Source organism: Mobula birostris, chromosome 7 (assembly GCF_030028105.1).
Source record: "Mobula birostris isolate sMobBir1 chromosome 7, sMobBir1.hap1, whole genome shotgun sequence".
In the NCBI taxonomy this organism is placed as follows: domain Eukaryota; kingdom Metazoa; phylum Chordata; class Chondrichthyes; order Myliobatiformes; family Myliobatidae; genus Mobula; species Mobula birostris.
In genome coordinates this window covers 27,314,033-27,338,757 of record NC_092376.1, presented here as the reverse complement: position 1 = coordinate 27,338,757, position 24,725 = coordinate 27,314,033, and the positions used below count along the sequence as shown (strand labels likewise).

General features: G+C 40.8%; 1 protein-coding gene and 1 long non-coding RNA gene across 4 annotated transcripts in view; one reads left to right on the top strand and one right to left on the bottom strand.

The window, feature by feature from the left end:
• Positions 1-24,725, bottom strand: part of c2cd3 (C2 domain containing 3 centriole elongation regulator) — a 165,806-nt gene that overhangs the window by 82,626 nt on the left and 58,455 nt on the right. For all 3 annotated transcript variants that reach the window (XM_072262790.1, XM_072262791.1, XM_072262792.1), the window contains exons 16-21: positions 22,336-22,579; positions 20,503-20,680; positions 17,336-17,519; positions 11,958-12,130; positions 11,386-11,521; positions 1,670-1,938 (exon numbers count right to left, since the gene is read on the bottom strand). In XM_072262790.1, the coding sequence (XP_072118891.1) occupies positions 1,670-1,938; positions 11,386-11,521; positions 11,958-12,130; positions 17,336-17,519; positions 20,503-20,680; positions 22,336-22,579 (1,184 nt within the window). The remainder of the gene's footprint in view (positions 1-1,669; positions 1,939-11,385; positions 11,522-11,957; positions 12,131-17,335; positions 17,520-20,502; positions 20,681-22,335; positions 22,580-24,725) is intronic.
• Positions 1-24,725, top strand: part of LOC140200069 (uncharacterized) — an 89,375-nt gene that overhangs the window by 55,968 nt on the left and 8,682 nt on the right. The window contains exon 3 of the long non-coding RNA XR_011886553.1: positions 2,081-2,118. This is a non-coding gene — a long non-coding RNA (uncharacterized lncRNA). The remainder of the gene's footprint in view (positions 1-2,080; positions 2,119-24,725) is intronic.

Below are 24,725 nucleotides of genomic sequence, written 5' to 3'. Positions count from 1 at the left end.
TGGCAAGAGACTAATTCATCAATTGATCTAATGTTACTGTTCCTCATTGTCACATTTCTACACAGGAAGATAAAAATCATCTTGAAATGTTGGAACCCACTTTAAATGGGCCCACATGTCCAAAGACAAGCTACCTCGTTTTTATCCGGATGTATCTCCCTATTGTGATAGATGTAACAATGGAGAGGCTTCACTAATTCATATGTTTTGGATATGCCCGAGTCTTGAAAATTACTGGAAGAAAGTATTCCAAACTTTTTCTGTACTTTTTAAAGTAAATTTTAAGCTTAACCCTTTGACTGCCTTAAGAAAAAGGCATAACTTTGGAGACATCCGATTTGCATATTTTGGCTTTATTTCTCTTTATGGCTGGGAGGGCGGTGTTGCTTAAATGGAAGGATGTTGCTCCGCCTACTCACGCTCAATGGTTACGCGATGTTATGTCATGCTTAAATTTAGAGAAGATCTGTTGTTCAATTTCTGATTCTAACCAAGACTTTCAAACATTGTGGGGACCATTTTTGAACTGTTTTCAAAATCTTTGATTGGTGTTAAAAGTACAGATGTTGGCTAATAACATAAATCACTACGTGATAAGGATTTTTTTTTCCAACTTTCTTTCTTTACCAAACAGCTTTGATCTTGGTAGGGGGTTTAGATTTTCTCTATAATAAAACTATCACATTTCAATATTACAATTTAATTTAATTTATGTGTTTGATTATGAATACGGGGTGCTGTGATTCTAAGTGTGACTTAAATGTAATGTATTTGGTACTATTCTATTTTTTTTGATTCATAATATATATCTTCATGTACTCTGTATTCTTCTATGTGGAAATTAATAAAAATATTGAAACAGAAATGTTGGAATCCAAGTTGAGAGGGAACTCAGCAGATAAGTTAGTTCAAGAACTTGGCCTAGTGATATTGAAACATTTTCCATGTTAAGATGGCATGCTTGCTATCTATCTACTGATTACACCTTCCAGTGCTGAAGGTCATGGATTTCATTAGTGATATTACAGAGACTTTAGCCGCTGCAGCATATCTTGTAAATGGCATTCACTACAATTAATATGCACTCGTGATGGGAGTGAGTGACTGTGTGAGATGATGAATTGGTGATGATAATCGAATGGGTTCTGTTGTCATTCCTTTGCCTGTGTCCAGCTTATTGATTGGCGTTGGTGTGACACAGAACTAAGTAACAGAAAGAATTCCATCACACCTCTAAATGAAGGCTTAGAAAGACAATGACAGATCAGGATGCAAGTCAATCACTGAAAAATACCAAGCTTCTGACTTGCTTTCAAAGCCACATTACTTATACAGCTAGCCCAGTCAAGGGTCCGGTCAACAGTGAACCACAAGATACAGACAATGACAGAGCTGCCAAGGCTAACAGCAGTGACATAAAGATGAAGTGGTTAAGACCTCTTCATGGACATCATCAGTGTCTCACACTCATTTAGTACAAATATTATCTTTTATTTAACCCATATCTGAATTCAATCTAGATTTTGTTTAGGCCTCCTAAATATTTGCTCAGCTGTTACTATTTCAAGTGTGATGCAATTCAGGGATAATGCGAAGTGTACAGACAATGCTAAACAGCAGTATGTGCACTTAAAAGACAGACATAAAGGTAAAAAAAATCAATGCCCACCAGTTTTATTGGACTGATGATAAATGGTAAACACAGCTTCTGATGATTCAAGTAGTTCAGCCAAACTGAAGCTCTCCCCATTTGATTTCTGAATTATAAGGTTACATGGAAACTCAGAATAATGGTCAAACTCTGGGCAGAATGTACGAGCTACAACTTTAGTGCGTCGTTTTTCATTTTCCAGAAGAAAGGAGATATGAGTTGTCACATAAGCGTTCACGCCAACTTCAGACTGATATTGCAAGAAATTGTTCCTTTCTGCAGCAGCCCTGTATTTACAGAAATACAGTGCAAGTCATTTATAAGCCATAGTATTAAAGAATTACAGATATTACAACTGGCTTATTTTATACCTTTTGCAACTAACTTACTAAAACCAACCTTAATTCATAAATGTTTTTTCTATATCAGATTCGTGCGTGCAGATTATCACTTAATTCACCATGCAGGTAAGATTTTGTAGGCTATTATGTAATAGTTTCTGCAAAACTCATTATTCTATGAATTTCACATGCTAAGTATAATTGTTATCTGAGGTGAATGAATAAAAAAAGTCCCACCTAGCGTATCTTTCTCCTCACCTGGCTTCACCTATAGCCTTCCAGTTTATACTCCTTTCCCTCCCCCATCTTCTTGTTCTGGCTTCTTCCCTCTTTCTTTCCAGTATCGATGAAAGACCTTGCCCCAAAATATATACTCTTTATTCCTCTTGATGGAGGTTGCCAGATTAATAAGATTAAAGCGTTGAGGTCAAAGGCATAGGATGAAACAGTGTTCAGCTTACTCCTCCAGGAGGGTATTGGAGAAGGCGGAAATTATGGAGAATGATATGTTGGTTTTGGAGACTCGTGGTGCCTCCACAACTCCCTTGTCTACTCAGCTGTCCTGACTGATATCTCTCCTGGCATTTATCCCTGCAACCTGCCCATACATCACCTTGCTCACCACTGAGGTCCTAAACATTCTTTCCTTGTGGGGTGGCACTTCACCTTTGAGCTTGTTAAGGTCATTTATTGCATTTGGTGCTCTGGCTAAGACCTCATCTATGTTAGTGAGACCTGACACATTTTGGGATCTACTTCACTGAGTACTTTTGCTCTGTCCACCACAAAAGCCAGGATCTTCAGGTGGCCACCCATTTTAATTTCACCTTCCATTTTTATACCGGCATGTCGGCCCATGACCTCTTCTGCCATGATGAGGCTAGATGCAAGTTGGAGGAACAATATCTCATATTCTGTCTTGGTAGTCTCCAACTTAATGACATCAATATTGCTTTCTCTAACTTCTAGTAACCACTCCCCTTTGTTTTCCTTGATTCCCCCCTCCCCTTTGATTTCCTTCATTTTGATAGGCTTCTCATCCCTACTTTTCCCTTCCCCTGCCCTCATGGTCTGCTATCAACTCATCTCTCTATTCCATGGTCCATTCTCTTCTCCTATCAGATTCCTCCTTCTTTAACCCTTTTCCACCTATCACCTCCTAGTTTCTCACATTATTCCCTTTGATCCCACTCCCCCACCCATCTACCCATTTCCTTTCACCTGAACTCATTCATTTTCTGCCAACTTAAGCTCCTCCTTCTATTCTGGCTTCGGCCCCCTTCCTCTCCAGTCCTGATGAACAATCTTGGCACAAAATATTGACCGTCTATTTCCCTCCATAGATACTGCCTGATCTGCTGACTTCCTCCAGCACTTTATGTTTGTGTGTGTGTGCATGTGCACATACATATGTTTTAAGCTGAAATGTCTTATCTGAAAATGAAAGCATCCATCTCAGACTCAGCTTTTATTATCACTGTTTTATTATGTGATTATTATGATTATGATTAATGCTATGAAAATGGTGGGATCGACACATTAAAGACAGTTTAAAAACTAACATTAATCAGAATAGGTCATATTTTTAAGATCAAAACAAGGGCTATTTTTCCCCTTAAACGGGACCCTAGAAGATCAGAATTGGCAAATTCAAACTCCTATCTTTGGATAAGACATTACAACTGCTTTAAATCTAAATGCTGCTTGTGGAATCACATGCATATAGATTTGCTGCTTTATTTTGTTAAAACTACAATGCTGACCTTTAAAATACTAAATACACGAGGCTCTGGCATTCTTGTGTCTCAACATAAAAAGGTGGTGGGATCCAAGATATAAAAAATAGATATTTGCAGCGCTGGTCTCACAGTTAATAAAATAATGTGCCGAGAAAAAACGAACATAGAAAAATGCAAAGTCATGGAACTCTGTTGGTATTTTCAAGAACATGACAGTTTGAATTAGTATTGATATGTTAGCCGTGCCTTCTAACTTTGACTCTAACTTTAGATTTCTGTTCAACTGTATTTAAACATAAAAATCTTGGCGACGCTCCAGAATAGTACCAAGGTAATGCTATTCTCTCAGAGGTACCATTTCTCTGATGACACATCAAACCAAGCCCTGTTTGCTCTCTTAGGAAAAAGACTCCAGGATATTATTCAAAACAAAAGCAGTGCCTACCCAATCCCTCAAGTAAAATTTGAAAACAAAATAATCATTGTGTTATTTGTAAGAGATTTTTGTGCACAAAATGGCTGTGCTGTTTCCTGTAATACAATTGTGACTACTCTCCAATGGACATTGACTTCTCTAACCCGCTAATGCCCCACCTCCCCCTTGTACCCCATCCATTATTTATTTTTATACGCACATTCTTTCTCTCAATCTCCTTTTTCTCCCTCTGTCCCTCTGACTATACCCCTTGCCCATCCTCTGGGTTTCCCCCCCCCACTTTTCCTTCTCCCTGGACCTCCTGTCCCATGATCCTCTCATATCCCCTTTGCCAATCACCTGTCCAGCTCTTGGCTCCATCCCTCCCCCTCCTGTCTTCTCCTATCATTTTGGATCACCCCTCCCCCTCCCACTTTCAAATCTCCTACTAACTCTTCCTTCAGTTAGTCCTGACGAAGAGTCTCGGCCTGAAACGTTGACTGTACCTCATCCTAGAGATGCTGCCTGGCCTGCTGCGTTCACCAGCAACTTTGATGTGTGTTGCTTGAATTTCCAGCATCTGCAGAATTCCTGTTGTTTACTCTCCAATGGTAATTGATTAGATAAAAATCTTACCATAAATCCCTAATAAGCAAAGAAAGAGCTTACCTTTGCAGAGGACTAGACAAATAGTCAAGCAAACTTACTGTAATTTGAAACATATGGAACATTGAAGTTATGGGAAAGTTTAACATGAAAATTAATTAGGAATGTCCAGTTTCTTCAACTGACTTTAAGAAATTGGTTACAGAATAAAATTGCTCCATGTTATTAATTTGTTCAGAGATGCAGGTAGTATTTCAGGAAGTCCATTGAGCAGTTATAGTAAGGACACCTGCCCCAATAACTCAGTTAGCATTGAAAAGGGTCAACAATTCACGTAAAATTTTCATTGGACCTTAACCACAGTCCTATTTCAATGTGTGCAATGTATGCATGGATACTTTTTTTTTAAATCAAAGTAGGTTAAAACTTTGCTAAAACCTACAGAAACAGATCAGATTGATTGAGGAAAGGAACACCACTGTTCAACACCATTTTCATTTAAATGTAGATTGTTACTGATAAAACAAAGCACTTTGCCTGAAGTTAAACAAGATTCTGAAAAGGTCCTATATTCAAAAATATAGTTGAGTATATAAACTATACACAACTGGGACTTCTAACATTGAAAGTATTTATCAATTCTTCATTCCTTACAAAAACACACTTGTAGATTTATCTCTCACCAGATATCCTTAAGAAGTCAACAACTTTTCAGTCTCATACAGTACATCTTTGCTCAGTTTGTCATGTATCACTCTCCCACTCTCACTTGGTACCAACAAATACTGATATTGTTCTTGTTAAATCCAACTGCAAATTGGTTACATGTTTCTGATTACCACACATCATGGAATTTCAGGGGCATTTTTCTGCTTATCCTCTCTACTTCGAACCTCCAGGCACCCCTATGATTATGTCTAATTTTGATTATTACAAATTTTAACCAGTCTTTCAATTTGTGTCTTTAATGACACTTCATTAATTATATTTAGTAGGCCTAAATATAATCAGATTTATTATATTCAATCTGCTCATATCTTCAATAACTTGTCTCAAGTTTAATTTTCAGGGCTCTTTTATTGCATCAAGAATCAACTTTATTGACCATAGAAATTTGCAAGCATTGCCAATTTGCTGTGGTGTGTTCGCGTGAAATGCAACAAAAACATTCAATGGTTATAAAGAATGAAGACTTCAGAAGGCAGAGCGGAGTGAAGATGGTGCTAAATGGTGACTCCTTTGCTTGCATCTTCGGAAACAGCTCTATTTCCATCTTTAATATCTTTATTTTCCCCTTTCAGGGTTCTTTTTAAGACCCTGATACTGACTACAGTTCTTTGCAGAAATGGGACCCGCTCTCAGGGTTTCATAAGCTGCCATTGTTGTTCGGTATGCCAAGGGCTTGGCCTAAGAGTCTGGCTCGGCTTTGGAGGCCTAAGATCTCGGGGCTCTGGAGATGGGCAGATTGAAGGTTGGTGTCATGGCAGGAGACCCATGTGTCGTTGGGGGAGTTGGAATATCTATGGCTGTGTGCCCGGATTTTTGGGCACAGAGCTCAGAAAAAAAAGCAACATAACGGACTTCTAACATTGTAAACCAGCGAGTTGTTTGTTATGTCTTCCTGCTTGCTGTGAAAACGGAGACACCTCTTTCTCCCTTATTAGGGAACATAGAACATACAATAGTACAGCACAGTACAGGCCCTTCAGCCCACTATGTTGTGCCAACCCTCAAGCCCTGCCTCCCACATAAGCCTCCACCTTAGATTCCTCCATATACCTGTCTAGTAGTCTCTTAAACTTCACTAGTGTATCTGCCTCCACCACTGACTCAGGCGGTGCATTCCACACACCAACCACTCTCTGAGTAAAAAATCTTCCTCTAATATCCCCCTTGAACTTCCCACCCCTTACCTTAAAGACATGTCCTCTTGTATTGAGCAGTGGTGCCCTGGGGAAGAGGCGCTGGCTATCCACTCTATCTATTCCTCTTATTATCTTGTACACCTCTATCATGTCTCCTCTCATCCTCCTTCTCTCCAAAGAGTAAAGCCCTAGCTCCCTTAACCTCTGATGATAATGCATACTTTCTAAACCAGGCAGCATCCTGGTAAATCTCCTCTGTACCCTTTCCAATGCTTCCACATCCTTCCTATAGTGAGGTGACCAGAACTGGACACAGTACTCCAAGCCTAACCAGAGTTTTATAGAGCTGCATCATTACATCGCGACTCTTAAACTCTATCCCTTGACTTATGAAAGCTAACACCCCATAAGCTTTCTTAACTACCCTATCCACCTGTGAAGCAACTTTCAGGGATCTGTGGACATGTACCCCGAGATCCCTCTGCTCCTCCACACTACCAAGTATCCTGCCATTTACTTTGTACTTGGAGTTCGTCCTTCCAAAGTGTACCACCTCACACTTCTCCGGCTTGAACTCCATCTGCCACTTCTCAGCCCACTTCTGCATCCTATCAATGTCTCTCTGCAATCTTTGACAATCCTCTACACTATATACAACACCACCAACCTTTGTGTCGTCTGCAAACTTGCCAACCCACCCTCTACTCCCACATCCAGGTCATTAATAAAAATCACGAAAAGTAGAGGTCCCAAAACAGATCCTTGTGGGACACCACTAGTCACAATCCTCCAATCTGAATGTACTCCCTCCACCACCATCCACTGCCTTCTGCAGACAAGCCAGTTCTGAATCCACCCGGCCAAACTTCCCTGGATCCCATGCCTTCTAACTTTCTGAATAAGCCTACCATGTGGAACCTTGTCAAATGCCTTACTAAAATCCATATAGATCACATCCACTGCACTACCCTCATCTATATGCCTGGTCACCTCCTCAAAGAATTCTATCAGGCTTGTTAGACACGATCTGCCCTTCACAAAGCCATGCTGACTGTCCCTAATCAGACCATGATTCTCTAAATGCCTATAGATCCTATCTCTAAGAATCTTTTCCAACAGCTTTCCCACCACAGACGTAAGGCTCACTGGTCTATAATTACCCGGACTATCCCTACTACCTTTTTTGAACGAGGGAACAACACTCGCCTCCCTCCAATTCTCCAGTACCATTCCTGTGGACAACGAGGACATAAAAATCCTAGCCAGAGGCTCAGCAATCTCTTCTCTCACCTCGTGGAGCAGCCTGGGGGATATTCCGTCAGGCCCCAGGGACTTATCTGTCCTAATGTATTTTAACAACTCCAACACCTCCTCTCCCTTAATATCAACATGCTCCAGAACATCAACCTCACTCATATTGTCCTCACCATCATCAAGTTCCCTCTCATTGGTGAATACCAAAGAGAAGTATTCATTGAGGACCTCGCTCACTTCCACAGCCTCCAGGCACACCTTCCCACCTTTATCTCTAATCAGTCCTACCTTCACTCCTGTCATCCTTATTTCTTCACATAATTGAAGAATGCCTTGGGGTTTTCCTTTACCCTACTCACCAAGGCCTTCTCATGCTCCCTTCTTGCTCTTCTCAGCCCCTTCTTAAGCTCCTTTCTTGCTTCCCTATATTCCCCAATAGACCCATCTGATCCTTGCTTCCTAAACCTCATGTATGCTGCCTTCTTCCACCTGACTAGATTTTCCACCTCACTTGTCACCCATGGTTCCTTCACCCTACCATTCTTTATCTTTCTCACCGGGACAAATTTATCCCTTACATCCCGCAAGAGATCTCTAAACATTGACCACATGTCCATAGTACATTTCCCTGCAAAAACATCATCCCAATTCACCCCCGCAAGTTCTAGCCTTATAGCCTTATAATTTGTCTTTCACCAATTAAAAATTTTCCTGTCCTCTTTGATTCTATCCTTTTCCATGATAATTATAAAGGCCAGGGAGCGGTGGTCACTGTCCCCCAGATGCTCACCCACTGAGAGATCTGTGACCTGACCCGGTTCATTAACTAGTACTAGATCTAGTATCGCATTCCCCCTGGTCGGCCTGTCCACATACTGTGACAGGAATCCATCCTGGACACACTTAACAAATTCCGCCCCATCTAAACCCTTGGAACTAATCAGGTGCCAATCAATATTAGGGAAGTTAAAGTCACCCATGATAACAACCCTGTTATTTTTGCACCTTTCCAAAATCTGCCTCCCAATCTGCTCCTCTGTATCTCTGCTGCTACCAGGGGGCCTATAGAGTACCCCCAGTAGAGTAACTGCTCCCTCCTGTTCCCGACTTCCACCCATATTGAGTCAAAAGAGGATCCTGCTACATTACCCACCCTTTCTGTAGCTGTAATAGTATCCCTGACCAGTAATGCCACCCCTCCTCCCCTTTTTCCACCCTCTCTATCCCTTTTAAAGCACTGAAATCCAGGAATATTGAGAATCCATTCCTGCCCTGGTGCCAGCCACGTCTCTGTAATGGCCACTATATCATAACTCCATGTATGTATCCAAGATCTCAGTTCATCACCTTTGTTCCTGATGCTTCTTGCATTGAGGTACACACATTTCAGCCCTTCTACCTTACTGCCTTTACACTGTTTATTCTGCTTCTCTTTCCTCAAAGCCTCTCTGTATGTTAGATCTGGCTTTACTCCATGCACTTCTTTCACTGCTCTATCGTTCTGGGTCCCATCCCCCTCGCAAATTAGTTTAAACCCTCCCGAACCATGCTAGCAAACCTACCTGCAAGGATATTGCTCCCCCTCGAGTTCAGGTGCAACCCATCCAATGTGTACAGGTCCCACCTTCCCCAGAAGAGATCCCAATGATCTAAAAATCTAAACCCTGCTCCCTGCACCAACTCCTCAGCCACGCATTCAACTGCCATCTCCTCCAATTCTTACCATCTCTGTCACGTAGCACTGGCAGCAATCCTGAGAACGTCACCCTTGAGGTCCTGTTCTTCAGCCTTCTGCCTAATTCCCGAAACTCGCACTTCAGGACCTCATCCCTCTTCCTGCCTATGTCGTTGGTCCCAACATGTACCACGACTTCTGGTTGCTTTCCCTCTCGTACCAGGATGTTGTGCACCCGGTCAGAGACATCCCGGACCCTGGCACCCGGGAGGCAACAAACCATGCGGGTGTCCTTTTCACGTCCACAAAATCTCCTGTCTGCTCCCCGTCTCCAACGATGACAGCTCTCCTTTTCTCCGTCCCACCCTTCTGCACCACAGGGTCAGACTCAGTGCCGGAGGCCCTGCCACCGTGGCTCAAACCTGGTCGGTCGTCCCCGCCAACAGCATCCAGAATGGTAAACTTATTATTCAGGGGAATGGCTACAGGGGTGCTCTGCACTACCTGTCTGCTCACCTTCGCCTTCCCCCCTCTGACTGTCACCCAACGACCTGCTTCCGACAGCCTAGGTGTGACTACCTCCCTGTAGCTCTCATCTATGACTGCCTCATTCTCCCTTATGAGTCGAAGGTCATCCAGCTGCTGCTCCAGATTCCTTACACGGTCTTCCAGATCGCCCAGCCGTATGCACTTCTGGCAGATGTGACCCTGCGGGAGAGGGGCGTTCCCCCAAGACTGCCACATCTCACATGAGAGGCACATCACCGTCTCAGGAGACATGGTAAAAACTAACTGCAAGCTAGCCTGTCCTCCGCCTCTTCTCGTTGAAGCCTCTCGAGTCAAGGCCTCAAAGCTCCACTCCTTCACTGGCCCACTCACGCACTGGCTGCTTCGCTTGAGCTATCCCTCTATTTATCTGTTTGAGCTTTCAGAATGTTTGGTCACCTGACATCGAATGCCCAATCAGCTGCTTTCTGCTGAGTCTGAGCTATTCAAATCTTGATTATCTAATCAACGGCTTTCTGCTGATCTATTCAAATCTTGAAAGAGAGAGCCTGTGGTATACCGGGTGAAATGCGAAGTCTTTGGGCTTAACAGCAAGTCTGTGTCTTTGTTGTTGCTTTGCTCACCCTTGAGTGCTCAGTGGTGGGTATCCATGCTTTTTTTTGCCAGTGGGGGGAGGGGGAATTGTTGCTTGCTGCCGCTTACATGTGGGAGCTAGGCGGGGGGTGACTTTGGGGTTCTAACATTTAACTGTTGTTCATTCTTTGGGCACTCCTATGTTTTCCTGAATGTTTGTGAAGAAAAAGCATCTCAGGATGTATATTGTATACATTTCTTTGACATTAGATGTACCTTTGAAACCTTTGAATGATATAAAATAAAAGTTAGAGGTTAAAGTACAGATATGGAATAAAATGTGCATAAATACATAAATTCCAGCATGTATTTACAATGTAAACAACATTATAAAAAGTAGTTTAAAATGTTCAGAATGCAGTGCAATGACAGGAGTAGCAGATGGCGGGGGGGGGGGGGTTTGGATCTACTTGGAATGGTTGATCAAATTAATGGCCAAGGGAAGAAACTTTTATAAAAGTGTGAAGTTTTTGTTTTAATAGCCCTATAAGCACTTTCCAGAAGGGAGTTTTTAGAAAAGGCAGCTTGCCAGATGGATAGTGTCTGCAGTGATTTTTCCTGCCTGCTTCTTTGTCCTGGACACATACAAGTTCTGCAGTGATGTTATGAATGGAATATACCTAGCAAAAATTCCACTAATAGTTTTAACACAAATAATATTTAAAAAGGATCCATGAAACATGAGTCAACTGTCCCTACCTTGCTGCAGCTTGTAAACCTGAAGCTCTAAGCAGCTGTACTGAAAGGACCACTGCTTTAGATGATATGATACCTTCTCTGGCATCCTCAGTTGCTTTTACAGAAGATTTGTATTTTACACTTACATCCAACAAGCCTGTAATATGTGAAGAAAATCATATTAATTTGATTGCCTTTCATGGAAGATAGAATGAATCTTTGTATGCTAGAATAAGGTTATCAGATACAAATTACTTGATAACTTTTAATTTTTGAAAATGCCAATTGAAAATTCCTATTTTGGAGAATTTGCGCCATCACATATGAAACATTTAATACATTTTACAATAACATATGTAGTACCATGCAACATAGCCATATCTGAATTTTTATGTTCTGTGATAATTTGGAAAATCATTGTCCAGATTGTTTTTTTTTTATGGGCAGGCAAGTATTTTGCTTTAATTTTTACTCTCTTGATGACATGCTATTACCTCATGATGTCATCAAAAATAATAATTTAATACGATTCTGCTCAAGTACTTTGTCAATGCTCACCAACAAGAATAAAAATTGAGGGAAAATTTACTTACCAGTGGAATGTGGAAGATGTTTTTCAATATTCTCTGTCCTTGGAATAAGACGAACACTAAAGGTCTGAACTCCAACTTGCTTATGATGTTGCATTGTCACCATACCACATAGCTTGGACAAAGGGAGAACACCTCTGGCAACAACCTGATCTCTAACATTAGGGTAATAATACCTGAAGAAATAATATGAAACGGCTATGTTATATGAATTGCATAAAATTATGAATACATACTGTATAATATTTGGTTGTGCAACATATTTCAAAACAAAAAGCTAAATTTATTGAATGAATGAATTTTGAATCAATCATACCCTTCACTAAACTACATTACTTTTTATTATTAATGAAATCTTCTGCCATCTACTGGTTGTTTCAAGAACTCTTTACAGTATTTTTTATTGCTGAGGCAGAGTCCCCAAAATGAAATGGTATCTGCAGTGAGCCATTTAAACCACAAACCTATTTCATAATTTAATGAGGTCATGGTTAAATGCAAACTGGTTTAATTCAGTATCTTTTCACAAAGATACATATTCCTCTCAACAAAAATTATAAATTAGTTGACACACAGTGTTCTTTCTCAGGAAATATGGTTAAAATGGTAGACCATATTACTCAAGTAGTCTAAAAATTGTATTACATCTTAAAGAATGAAAAAAAGTGGTAGAATAGAAAAATGTTTTATTTTCACTTTTATAAATATTTATATATTAGTGTACATTTGTAATAATAAAGCCACTGCAGTTATATACCTAAATTTGTTAATTGATTTACTGATGTTACTCGGGTTAGTAATAATCAGAACGACTGTTAAAACATAAACAAAATATGCAGATACTGGAAAGCTGAAATATTAACAGAAAGTTCAGCAGGTGAGATAACATAATGGAAAACCTAATAATCTGAAGAATTAATTCTGCTTCCCTCCATATACATAATGGTGACCTGCTGAGCATTTCCCTTATTTTCTGCTTTTGACTGAATTTTACAATTCTTTATAAAGTTGCAAAAGATAAGAGAGTGAATATCCAAGGAGAGACTGCTCATAACATGTAACTTGATTCAAGGCTCTTTGTAGCCACTGTGATTAATACTTATACTGAATTAACAAAAGAAAATTGCTAAACCTATTAGTTTACAATGCAAAGCAGCACAATTCTTTGAACAAAGGTAACTGCTGGACCTCCTTTTAACCTAAAACAAGTGTTTATATTAAAACATCGGCTCTTTTAATGATCAAGCAAGAGCCAAATAGTGTAGAATACGTTGAGGTGAAAAGTTATGTGGTGCTGCACAATGGAAATAGAGAGTATGTTGCTATGCACAAGCCCAGAGACTGTCTGTGGGCAGCTACTAGTAAACGATGGAAGTTGTATATTTATCATTGAAAATGTTAAGCAACCAACTAAATACGATTGGCTGGAAGTGGGCTCAAAATTTTGATCAAAGCAGGGTAAGAAAAATATTAGCAAGTAATATTTTGTTGTTGAGGAGATTGCTGAGCCTCTGGCAATGATCTTTGCATCATCAATGGGGACAGGTGAGGCTCCGGAGGATTGGAGGGTTACAGATGTTGTTCCGTTATTCAAGAAAGGGAGTAGAGATAGCCCAGGAAATTATAGACTTACTTCAGTGGTTGGTAAATTGATGGAGAAGATCCTGAGAGGCAGGATTTATGAACATCTGGAGAAGCATAATATGATTAGGAATAGTCAGCGTGGCTTTGTCAAAGGCAGGTCGTGCCTTACAAGTCTGATTGAATTTTCTGAGGATTTGACTAAACATATTGATGAAGGTAGAGCAGTAGATGTAGTGTATATGGATTTCAGCAAGGCATTTGATAAGGTAACCCACGCAAGGCTTATTGAGAAAGTAAGGAGGCACGGAATCCATGGAGACCTTGCTTTGTGGATCCAGAATTAGCTTGCCCACAGAAGGCAAAGAGTGGTTGTAGGCGGGTCATATTCTGCATAAATGACCTGGATGAGGAAGTGGAGGGATGGGTTAGTAAATTTGCTGATGACACAAAGGTTGAGGGTGTTGTGGATAGTGTGGAGGGTTGTCAGAGGTTACAGCAGGACATCTATAGGATGCAAATCTGGGCTGAGAAGTGGCATATGGAGTTCAACCCAGATAAGTGTGAGGTGGTTCATTTTGGTAGGTTAAATATGATGGCAGAATATAGCATTCATGGTAAGATTCTTGGCAGTGTGGAGGATCAAAGGGATCTTGGGGTCTGTGTCCATAGGACACTCAAAGCTGCTGCGCAGGTTGACTCTGTGGTTAAGAAGGCATACGATGCATCAGCCTTCATCAACCGTGGGATTGAGTTCAACAGCCAAGAGGTAATGTTACAGCTATACAGGACCCTGGTCAGACCCTACTTGGAGTACTGTGCTCAGTTCTGGTCACCTCACTACATTAAGGAAGTGGAAACTATAGAAAGGGTGCACAGGAGATTTACAAGGATGTTGCCTGGATTGGGGAGCATGCCTTAGGAGAATAGGTTGAGTGAACTTAGCCTTTTCTCTTTGGAGCAACAGAGGATGAGAGGTGGTCTGATAGAGGTGTATAAGATGATGAAAGGCATTGATCGTGTGGATAGTCAGAGGCTTTTTCCCAGAGCTGAAATGGCTAACATGAGAGGCACAGTTTTAAGATGCTTGGAAGTAGGTACAGAGGAGATGTCAAGGGAAAGTTGTCTTATCCTGAGAGTGGTAAGTGCGTAGAATAGGCTGCCAGCAACGGTGGTAGAGGTGGATAAGATAGGGTCTTTTAAGACAGGGGTTCCCAATCTTTTTTTGCACCGTGGACCAGCTTAATATTGACAATACTCTTGTGGACCGGCCGACCGGGTGGGGCGGTGTTAATCACGACTGGAATATAGGTGATAAGTCAACTGTAAGTCACTTAGTAGCTAATACACTCAATTTTGTTTCTAAAAGGGTTTATCTAACGAATTTAATATTAAACACACCGCATATTTTCCTCGCATGAATATAGTGATAAGTCAATTATAAGTCATAAGGGGGTTCCTTTTGTCCAGTCTATTCCGCAATTTAGTTTTCGTTGCATTCATTGCAGAAAACTCCGCTTTGCAGAGATATGATGTTGGAAATGGAAGCAACATTTTTAGTGCTTTCGTGGCTACCTCAGGACATTCAGCCTTGACTTTGATCCAGAATGCCGGCAGAGATGTTATGTCAAACATACTTTTCAGCCCACCATCATTTGCAAGCTCGAGGAGTTGATCTTCCTGCGCTGACATGGATGATTCACCGGGGACATTCACAAATGGGTCACGGACACATTCCTTTGCACATCTTGGGTCATTTGCGGTTGGGAAGTAACGCTCGAATTCTGTCAACAGTGAAGATAGGTGTTCGTGCACCAGCTGTGAGAAGGTCGGTGCAGCCTCAGTCTCTTCCAAATTCCCAGCTAATGTTGGGAGCATGTCAAATATGCCCCTGTCAACTCGCCGTCCCCACAGTTCCAGTTTGGCTTTGAAAGCAGACACTTTATCTGCCAACTTAAAGACAGTTGTCATTCTCCCCTGAAGTGACAAATTGAGTTCATTGAGCAGGTTGAAGATGTCACACAGATAAGCGAGTTTTGCTACCCACTCCTTATCACTGAAGTGTGCTGCCAGTGGTGACTTTTTTCCTGAAAGAAATCTCTGTAGCTGCTCTCTTAACTCAAAAACCCTGGCCAGGGCTCTCCCCCTTGATAGCCACCTGACTTCAGTGTGTAAGAGAAGGCGTTTGTGCTCTGCATCCATTTCCTCGCAAAGCTGCTTAAACAGATGTGAGTTAAGGGCTTTTGCTTTGATGTGATTGATAACTTCAACAACATTTCTCAATATGCTGTTAAGATCAGGTGATATTTTTCGCCCAGCCAACATTTCCCTGTGTGTGACACAGTGTGTAGACTGGCATTCAGGAGCAACCTCTTTGACTCGGGTAGTGAAACCAGACTCCTTAAGCTGTTCCAACAACTGTGCTTTGATGTCCTCCGCTGTCATCGATTCTGCTTGAAACAGTGGTAGCTGAAAGAGAAACCTGTGCCATCTTGTTAGCTGCAGCTTCTCCCAACAGTTCACTGTACATGTCCTTGGCAGCAGGCAGAATCAATTCTTCACCAACAGTGAAAAGCTTCTTAGCCTTAGCAATACGGCTAGCCACTAAGTACGACGCTCTCAGAGCAGTGGCATTTGTGGAGGTGATGGCTCTCAGCACTTGCTTCTGTTTCACTTGCCCACGTTTTTTCTGCTCAAAAAACTCAACGGGTTTGTCTTTAAGTGCAGGGTGCTTGGAATCAAGGCGCAGAAGCAGATTTGAGGGCTTCATTGCCTCATAAGACAGCTTGTCTCCACATATCACAAACAGGAGGTTTGTAGCATGCAAGTCACCGGTCGCAATAAAGCCATATTTTATGTATGACTCATTGTATTTTCTGTTGAAGGAAGCTTTCTTTTTTTAGCAGTCTCGGCCTCAGCTGTCTCTGCATTATTATCATCGTTAGGCCTTTTATGTCCCCTACCATCTCTTCCAAAGAAACTCTCAAGCGACGTTTGTTCTTTACTCATCGAATAGTTGTAGGTTAATGACCGACTGATGTCCTCGCATGGGTAACGACCTCGCGTGCGTTCAAGTTCAACAGTGGGCGTGACAGGGAATGAGGAAAGGTGTAGTTGACTCATATCGTTTCCTCACTACCTGGTAGCACATGCTTTGCAGCCCGGTGGTTGGGGGACACTGTTTTAAGAGACTCCTGGATAGATACATGGAGCTTAGAAAAATAGAGGGCTATGGGGAACCCTAGGTAATTTCTAAAGGAAGTACATGTTTGGCACAGCATTGTGAGCCAAAGGGCCTATATTGTGCTGTAGGTTTTCTACGTTTCTAAGTAATATTGATTAAGTACATACATAGTCAAGTTCATAAACAGATGCTGAGAGACTAAAGAGTATTATGGTACCTAACATGTGGATCATCTTGTTGACATTTACTTTTTGGATGGTTTCTGACATGGCCAGACTGATAAGTGAAATTTCTTTAAGCAAATATTAGAAAATATAATCAAAGAGATAAAATAACAATGAGGCTTATTACTAACCATCTATTCAATAAATACTTATCCAGTAAATGTGCAATGGCTAAACCATTTTAAATTATTGCCATGACATCACATAAATTACATATCTTTGAAATTTTACACTGGATAAGGTCTAATGGTGGCTGGAGAATTCATTTCTTCTACTTAAAATAGCTAAGTTTGAAACAGTTAATTTAACATCTCAAACTAAACATCTGACTACTCAAGTTTCCTACTTTCTACTCCCCAAAACCTGCATGTTTCTATGGCTACTGTACTTACCTACACCAAACCTCAAACTGGATGCCACTACCTCCTTCAGATCTTTGCTTTGAGCAAACATCCAAAAGTATTCTCTGTACAGGAAGGTCCACTGGGATCAGAAGCAAGTGACACTGACGATCATTAAATACAGGATCTGGAACGCACAATGTAGTAGCTGTGCGAAAAGACTTCAAAATGATACCTACAACACAGAAAAGTATCAAAATAATTTAACACAACTCAGTGGTAATTAATCTTTATAATATTTAAAGACATAAGAAAATGTAAGAGTGGGTTGAACTAAATAGAATCAAGTTTTCCAGAGCATCTGGAAGGTGCCTAGAATATCTGAATGACTTTGTTCATTGGAAATTTTGTCTCACAAATTTGATCAAGAATTTTTTTGTGGAGACCAAGAGGATTGATAAAGGCAGAGAGGTGGACAGTGCCTACAAAGACTTCATCCTTTGGATGAAGTCTTTGTAGGCATTGTCCATCTCCCACATGCAAGGCTGGTCCATCTGATTACAGCACATGAGATCGAGTGTGAGATAGCAAATTAAACGCAAAATTATCTTGGTGGGCAAGAGGCAGAGGGTGGTAGTAGTGAGTTGCTTTGCATTTTGGAGACCTGCAACGAGTGGAGTGCTGCAAGAATCGATGCTGGGCCCTTTGTCGTTTGTCATAAATATTAGTGACTTGGAACAGAATGTAAACATGGTTCGAAGTTTGCAGTTGAAAAATTGTGGTATAGAGTACAGTGAAGAAGATGGTCTAAGGTTAGAACAGGGTCGAGATATTTTGGCAAAATGGGCAAGGGAATGTTTGATTGAATTTAACTCAGACAAGTGTGAAGTTACAGACTTTGAGAAATTAAACCAGGCCAGGACAACAGAATCCCAAGGAGTGTTTTGGAACACCGCAATACTGGGCACTCAGCCAGCTCCATGTTGAACATGCGTCTCCCCACCATCGAGGACACCTTCAAAAGACAGTGTCTCAAGAAGGCACCATCAATCATTAAGGAGCTTCACCATCCAGGACATACCCTCTACCCATTACTACCATCAGGAGCCTGAAGATGCACAGTCAACATTCTTCCCCTCCACCATCAAATTTCTGAACATGCCATGAACACCCTCTCACTATTCCTCTTTTGCACTATCTATAATTTTTTTTATCTTGCATGGAATTGCTGCCACAAAACAACAAATTTCACAACTATGACAGTAATAACAAGCCTGATTCTGAAATCATTACATAGTGCATTGAGGTAGTACAAGGTAAAACAATAACAGAATGCAGAATAAAGTGCAAGAGCTACAGAGAAAGTGCTGTGCAGATAGACAATAAGGTGCAAGATCATAAAGGGTAGATTGTGAGGTCAAGAGTCCATCTTAGCATAATATAGTAAAGAAAGGAACTGAAGAAGCAACAGGGTATAAGAAGCTAGATTTAAAAGGGGCCTGGATTACTAAAATTGTGGCTTCCTACAATAGGATGTATCTACTGCTAATGATAATGATTAAAAAGACCAGAACAAAACCACTGAGTCAGCAAATGAAGAAAATGTTGGAAGAAGAAAAGCAGCATGCTTTGTGCAGGGCAAGTCTTACTTTACAAAAGATCAGTTTGTTTGAGGAGGTGATAAAGGTGCTTCACAGCAAGACAGTGGATGTTAGCTGCATGGACTTTAGCAAGGCATTTGATAAGATCCCCCATGGCATGTTGATTTAGAAAATAAAGATGCATTGCATCCACAGTGAACTGCAAGTTTGAATTTGGAATTAGTTTGCCTATAGAAAAAGGAGAGTAGAGTTGGAAGGTTGTTATTCTGGCTAGAGGTCCGTGACCAGTGGTGGCTTGCAAGGATTGCTGTTGGGATCTCAATTGTTTGTAATATATAATCAGTAATTTAGATGAAAATGTAGATGGGTGGATTAGTAAGTTCGCCAATGATACTAAGATTGGTGGAGTTACGGACACTGTAAAGAATACCAAAGAATACAGTGGATGGAGTTTAATTCGGGCAAGTATGAGGTGCAATATGTTGATAGATCAAATGAAAGGAGAGAGTATCCAGTTAATGATAGACCTCTTAATAGCACTGAGGTACAAAAGAATCTTGGGATTCAGATCAATTATTCACTGAAAGTGGCTACAAGTGGATAAGGGGGTAAAGAAGTAAAGGCCATTGAATATAAGATTAAGGATGCCATGCTGCAGTTTTATTCAGAGTCCATGGAGTACTGTGTGCAGTTCTAGTTGTCCAGGACCTGGAGACTGTGGAAAAGGAGTAGAAGAGTTTTACTAAGATGCTGCCTGAATTCGAGGGTATGAGCTATAAGGAAAGGTCGGACAAATTTGAGTTTTTCCCCCGGTGTTCAAAGTTCAAAGTAAAGTCATTAAATCTACAGAATAACAACCATAACAGAATCAATGAAAGACCAAACCAACTAGGGCACAGAATCATAGTGCAGAAGATAACAAACTGTGAAAATACAAAGACATTGGTACTTCCATACTAAGGCAATGGTGCTTCCATACCAAGGATATTTTCAAATTATAAGAGGTAAAGTCAGGGTAAACAGTCAGCATCTTTTTCCTAGGGTAGAAAAGTCAAACACTAGAAGACATCTCTGTGCGGGAGGAGGTTAAAGGGCGACTTGAGGGGCAAGTTTTATTTTTGTTTCATGCAGAGCGTGGTAGGTGGATTATCAGAGGTAGTAGTGGCAGCAGGCAGCTTGGTGGAGTTTAAGGGGCTTTTAGATAGACACATAAATATGAAGGGAATGGAGAGAAATGAATGATACACAAGAGGAGGTCATTTAGTAGAAATCAGCATCAAAATTGCATCAACATCATGGGCTGACTGGCCTGTCCAGTGTTGTACTATTCAATATTCTATAGGATAAATATTTTTATCTGCTCCATTAAAATTTGGATTCCTAAATGAAATAAATTCCTTTTAACAGGTTTCTTTCTGCTGTGCTTAATGCTCACTGTAAAGAAAATACTTCAGTCTTGCCTTCACTTTTGAAGGTTTTGGAAATGTGTAATTCTTTTCATCAATAGAACTTACTCATTCCACTACAGTATTTGCTCATCTTTAAGATCACCCTACTGTTACTTTACTAAGCCATATGCTGGCTGAAAAACAGTGCTGAAATATATAATTTACTTACCGGTTACATCTGGCAAGGTCTCGGTTACGACATTTGCATCTTGAGTTGGAAAATAATATTGAATGTAACAGTCTGCCTCTCCCCAAACAGTGGACTGCAAGGGAGTCAGTCCTTTCAGTTTTATCACACTAATTTCAAAAATGTGTTCCATCAGTGGTTCTGTCTTCTCTCTGTTGAACTAAAGTATTATATATTACATCAGAACTGTTTAATAATGGAACTCCAAATTGAAACTTAGAACAGTAGTTAGAAAACAAATCTATAAAATCATTTTCATTATATTTGATGGACCAATGCAGACAAGAACAATTTTTCTAGGAGGACTTACTTCAGTGACTTCAAAGAAAATTCTTATCTACTGAAAATCACCTCGCTAATAGTATACAGAGTGAATTTAAAGTTCGAGTTATGGTGTCATTTCTTCATTCATTTTAAGTAGCTTCATCTAATACTGACAAATAAATGACAGCATACAAATTGGCCATCTAATTCCTCAATGCACTGATGGTACAGCAATTTTATAGAAAAATTCTACCATCTAATCACCAAGTCCACTCAGGATGTATGAAATGGTAGTTCAACTAATTCACCACCATCAACTTTGTTAATTTTCAAGTACTTAATCAGTTCCCTTCAGAACACAGATGAATCTGCTACAAATAGTCCCTTAGCAGTGAATTCCAGATCCTAGCTAGACTATATAAAAATGTTTACCTCAATACATTTACATTTGCTCACATCCCCTTGTTTTTGATGTCTGCCAATAGGAACACTTTTTCTATTGTCTAGACTCTTCATGATTTTAAATTCCCCTATCTTTTCTAAACTCTGTTGGAAATAAAAACCTCAGCATCTCTAGATGAACCATATAACTGAAGTCCTTCATCCTTGGAATCATTCTACTGAATCTATTCTGCACTAATATCTAATCACCTTCTTTTCCGAGGTGCAGTATCCAGGGCTAGACACATTACACTTGTTGGCATTGAAGCAATTTCTCATAAAGTTTCATTAAGACTTCTTTGCTCCAGGATGCTATGCGTAGATAGAGTCTACAATTCCATAACTTCTTCATGACTGCGCAAGTTTTGACTTAGATTTGTATTATTCCTATAATTTAGCATGGAAATCAATTTAAAATATGAAGAGGCTTTTGTTTGCTATCTTTCATACACTTATTACATTAGGTTCAAGAACAACTACTTTCCTTCAATCATTCGGTTTCTGAACCTACCAGCAAAATTCTAATCACCACAGCTTAGCAACACTGTGATCACTTTGCAGTAAAATTGTCTGGGTTTTTTTTGGCTCTAATTGGATTTTCTTGGGGAAAAAAATGCATATAATCTAAGTTTAATTTGTTTTTCTTGTGAATTTTGCTTTTATGATGCTGTGTACCTAAGATGCTGCCAATAGTGTTTCATTGCACCTGTGCATATAACAATAAACTTGACTTTGAGTATGTTCTACATGTAATGAGAGGATACACAAATGCGCTTGAACCATCCCAACATTAAAGATCTGTCATTACTAAATCAGAGTCCTGCGGATAAACAAAAGTTCATACAGAACATGCTTCTCCTGGGATATTTCTATCTCAAAATGTAACTTTGATGTTGTTAAATAGAATCAGCACTCTAATTATTGGACCATTATTGGTACTACAACATAATTTCAGTTTAAGCACAAAATGAAAAGTTTTAGAGATGGCCACAAATTGACATGCACCACTTGCTTATCTGGCTTTTTATTCAAACATGAAAGTGTTAGTCTTGCATTCCCTAGCATATCTGAATGCATTACAGTATAATTTTGCAGAAAACAATCACAAACCTTTGATATAACCGATGGCACTGCATCCAAGAAATGAGGCATCCTTTGGAAACCGGAGATAGATACCTCCTCATCACTTTTTAGTCTCTGAAGTGCTGTTATCTGGTCTGCTCCACCCATTGCTAATAGAACTCGAAGGCTACCTCTTTGACTGCCTGTGAAAACGTCCATCATTGGCATGTAGCTGTCCACACCAACCACAGGATATTGAGCTTGGAGCAATAAGTGAGAAATCTTGGGGTCTCTAATGACAGACAAAAAGATTATCTTATTTCAAAAGTAAAGTGCTCAGGGCTTTTTTCTTTTGTATACAGATCCGCCCTCTGCCTTGAGTTGCCACACTTCAGTTAATAATTAAAACCTTGGGAGGGTTGTGCACACTAAAGCTGTTCCAACTGACAGCTAATCAAATGTTCAGCAGGTGAGATTTTAACACAAATATCCATCTATAAAAACAACTTACTGTTTAAATTAAACTAAATTTTACACAGTTATGACTATAATCAAGTGAAATGAATGATGGCTCTCCAGCTTGCTGACTTCTTTTCTCTATATCCATTTATGTTTTTATGTACAGCAGGGATAGATAATTAATATTCAGGATATGTCTTTTTGAACATGAGTGATCAGTCTGGTCCAGAAAAATATGGTCATATTGCAGAAGCAAGCAAGAAAGTTTTGATAATTTTTAAAAAATTTTGAAGTATTTTAGGAAAAGATATTATTCCCCTCCCAAGGAAAAGTAGAGCATTATGCAGCTTGGTAACATTGCATGAGTAATACAATGCAAGAATCTTATCTCACTGGTCTAAAATAAATTCTATGCTTGACTGCAGTGTAGATTTGCGTAAATTAAATATTTACATAGAACTGTACAGCACAGTAACAGGCCCTTCTGCCCATGATATTATGCTGAACTAATTAAAATAATGATATCTAATCCCTTCTCCCTACACATGCTCCATATCCTTCCATTCAACACATGTTAATATGCCTATCTAAGAGTTTCTTAAATGCTTCTACGGCATCTACCACCACCACAATTCCAGGCACAACTGCCCTACACATCACCTTTGAACCACACCCCCCCCCCAATGCACCATATGCATTAGACTGGCTGTTTACTCTAGGCCTCTCAAACTTTTATAAACTTCTATCAGGTGTTTACCTCTTTACTTCTAACTTCCACCCAGCCCTCAAATTCACTTGGTCTATCTCAGACACTTCCCTCCCCTTTCCTGATCTCTCAGTCTCCATCTCTGGAGACAGACTGTCCACTGACATCTTCTACAAGCCCACTGACTCTCATAACTACCCCAACTATACCTCTTCCCACCCCGCCACATGCAAAAATGCCATTCCCTATTCTCAGTTCCTCCCTCTTCGCTGCATCTGCTCCGAGGATGAGGTTTTCCATTCCAGGACATCTCAAATGTCCTCTTTCTTTAAGGATCGTGGTTTCCCTTCTGCTGTCATCAACGATGCCCTCACCCGCATCTCCTCCATTTCCCACACTTCGGCTCTCACCCCATCCTCCCGCCACCACAACAGGGACAGAGTTCTCCTTGTTCTCACCTACCACCCCACCAGCCTCTGGATCCAGCACATTATCCTCCGCAACTTCCGCTACCTTCAACAGGACCCCACCACTAAGCACATTTTTCCCCCTCCACCCCTCTCCGCTTTCCACACGGATCGGTCCCTCAGTGACTCCCTGGTCCACACGTCCCTCTCCACAGATCTCCCACCCGGAACTTATCCCTGTAAGTACAAGTGCTACACCTGTCCCTACACCTCCTCCCTTGCCACCACTCAGGGCCCCAAACAGTCCTTCCAAGTGAGGTAACACTTCACTTGTGAGTCTGTTGGGGTCATCTATTGCATCCAGTGCTCCCGGTGCGGCCTCCTCTACATCGGTGAAACCCGATGCAGATTGGGGGACCGCTTCGTCGAGCACCTCCGCTCCGTCTGCCACAACAGACAGGATCTCCCAGTAGCCACCCACTTCAACTCTGCTTCCCACTCCCATTCAGGTATGTCCATACATGGCCTCCTCTACTGCCATGATGAGGCTAAACTCAGGTTGGAGGAGCAACACCTCATATACCATCTAGGTAGTCTCCAGCCCCTTGGTATGAACATAGAATTCTCCAACTTCCGGTAATTCCCTTCCCCCTCCCTTCCCCTATCCCTATGTCACTCTGCCCCCCTCCCTCAGCTGCCTATCACCTCCCTCATGGTTCCGCTTCTTTCTACTACCCATTGTGTTTTCCCCTATTCTTTCTTCACCTTCCCCGCCTGTCACCTCCCTGCTTCCCCTCCCCCACCCCTTTACCTTTCCCCTAACTGGTTTTTCACCTGGAACCTACCAGCCTTCCCCTTCCCACCCT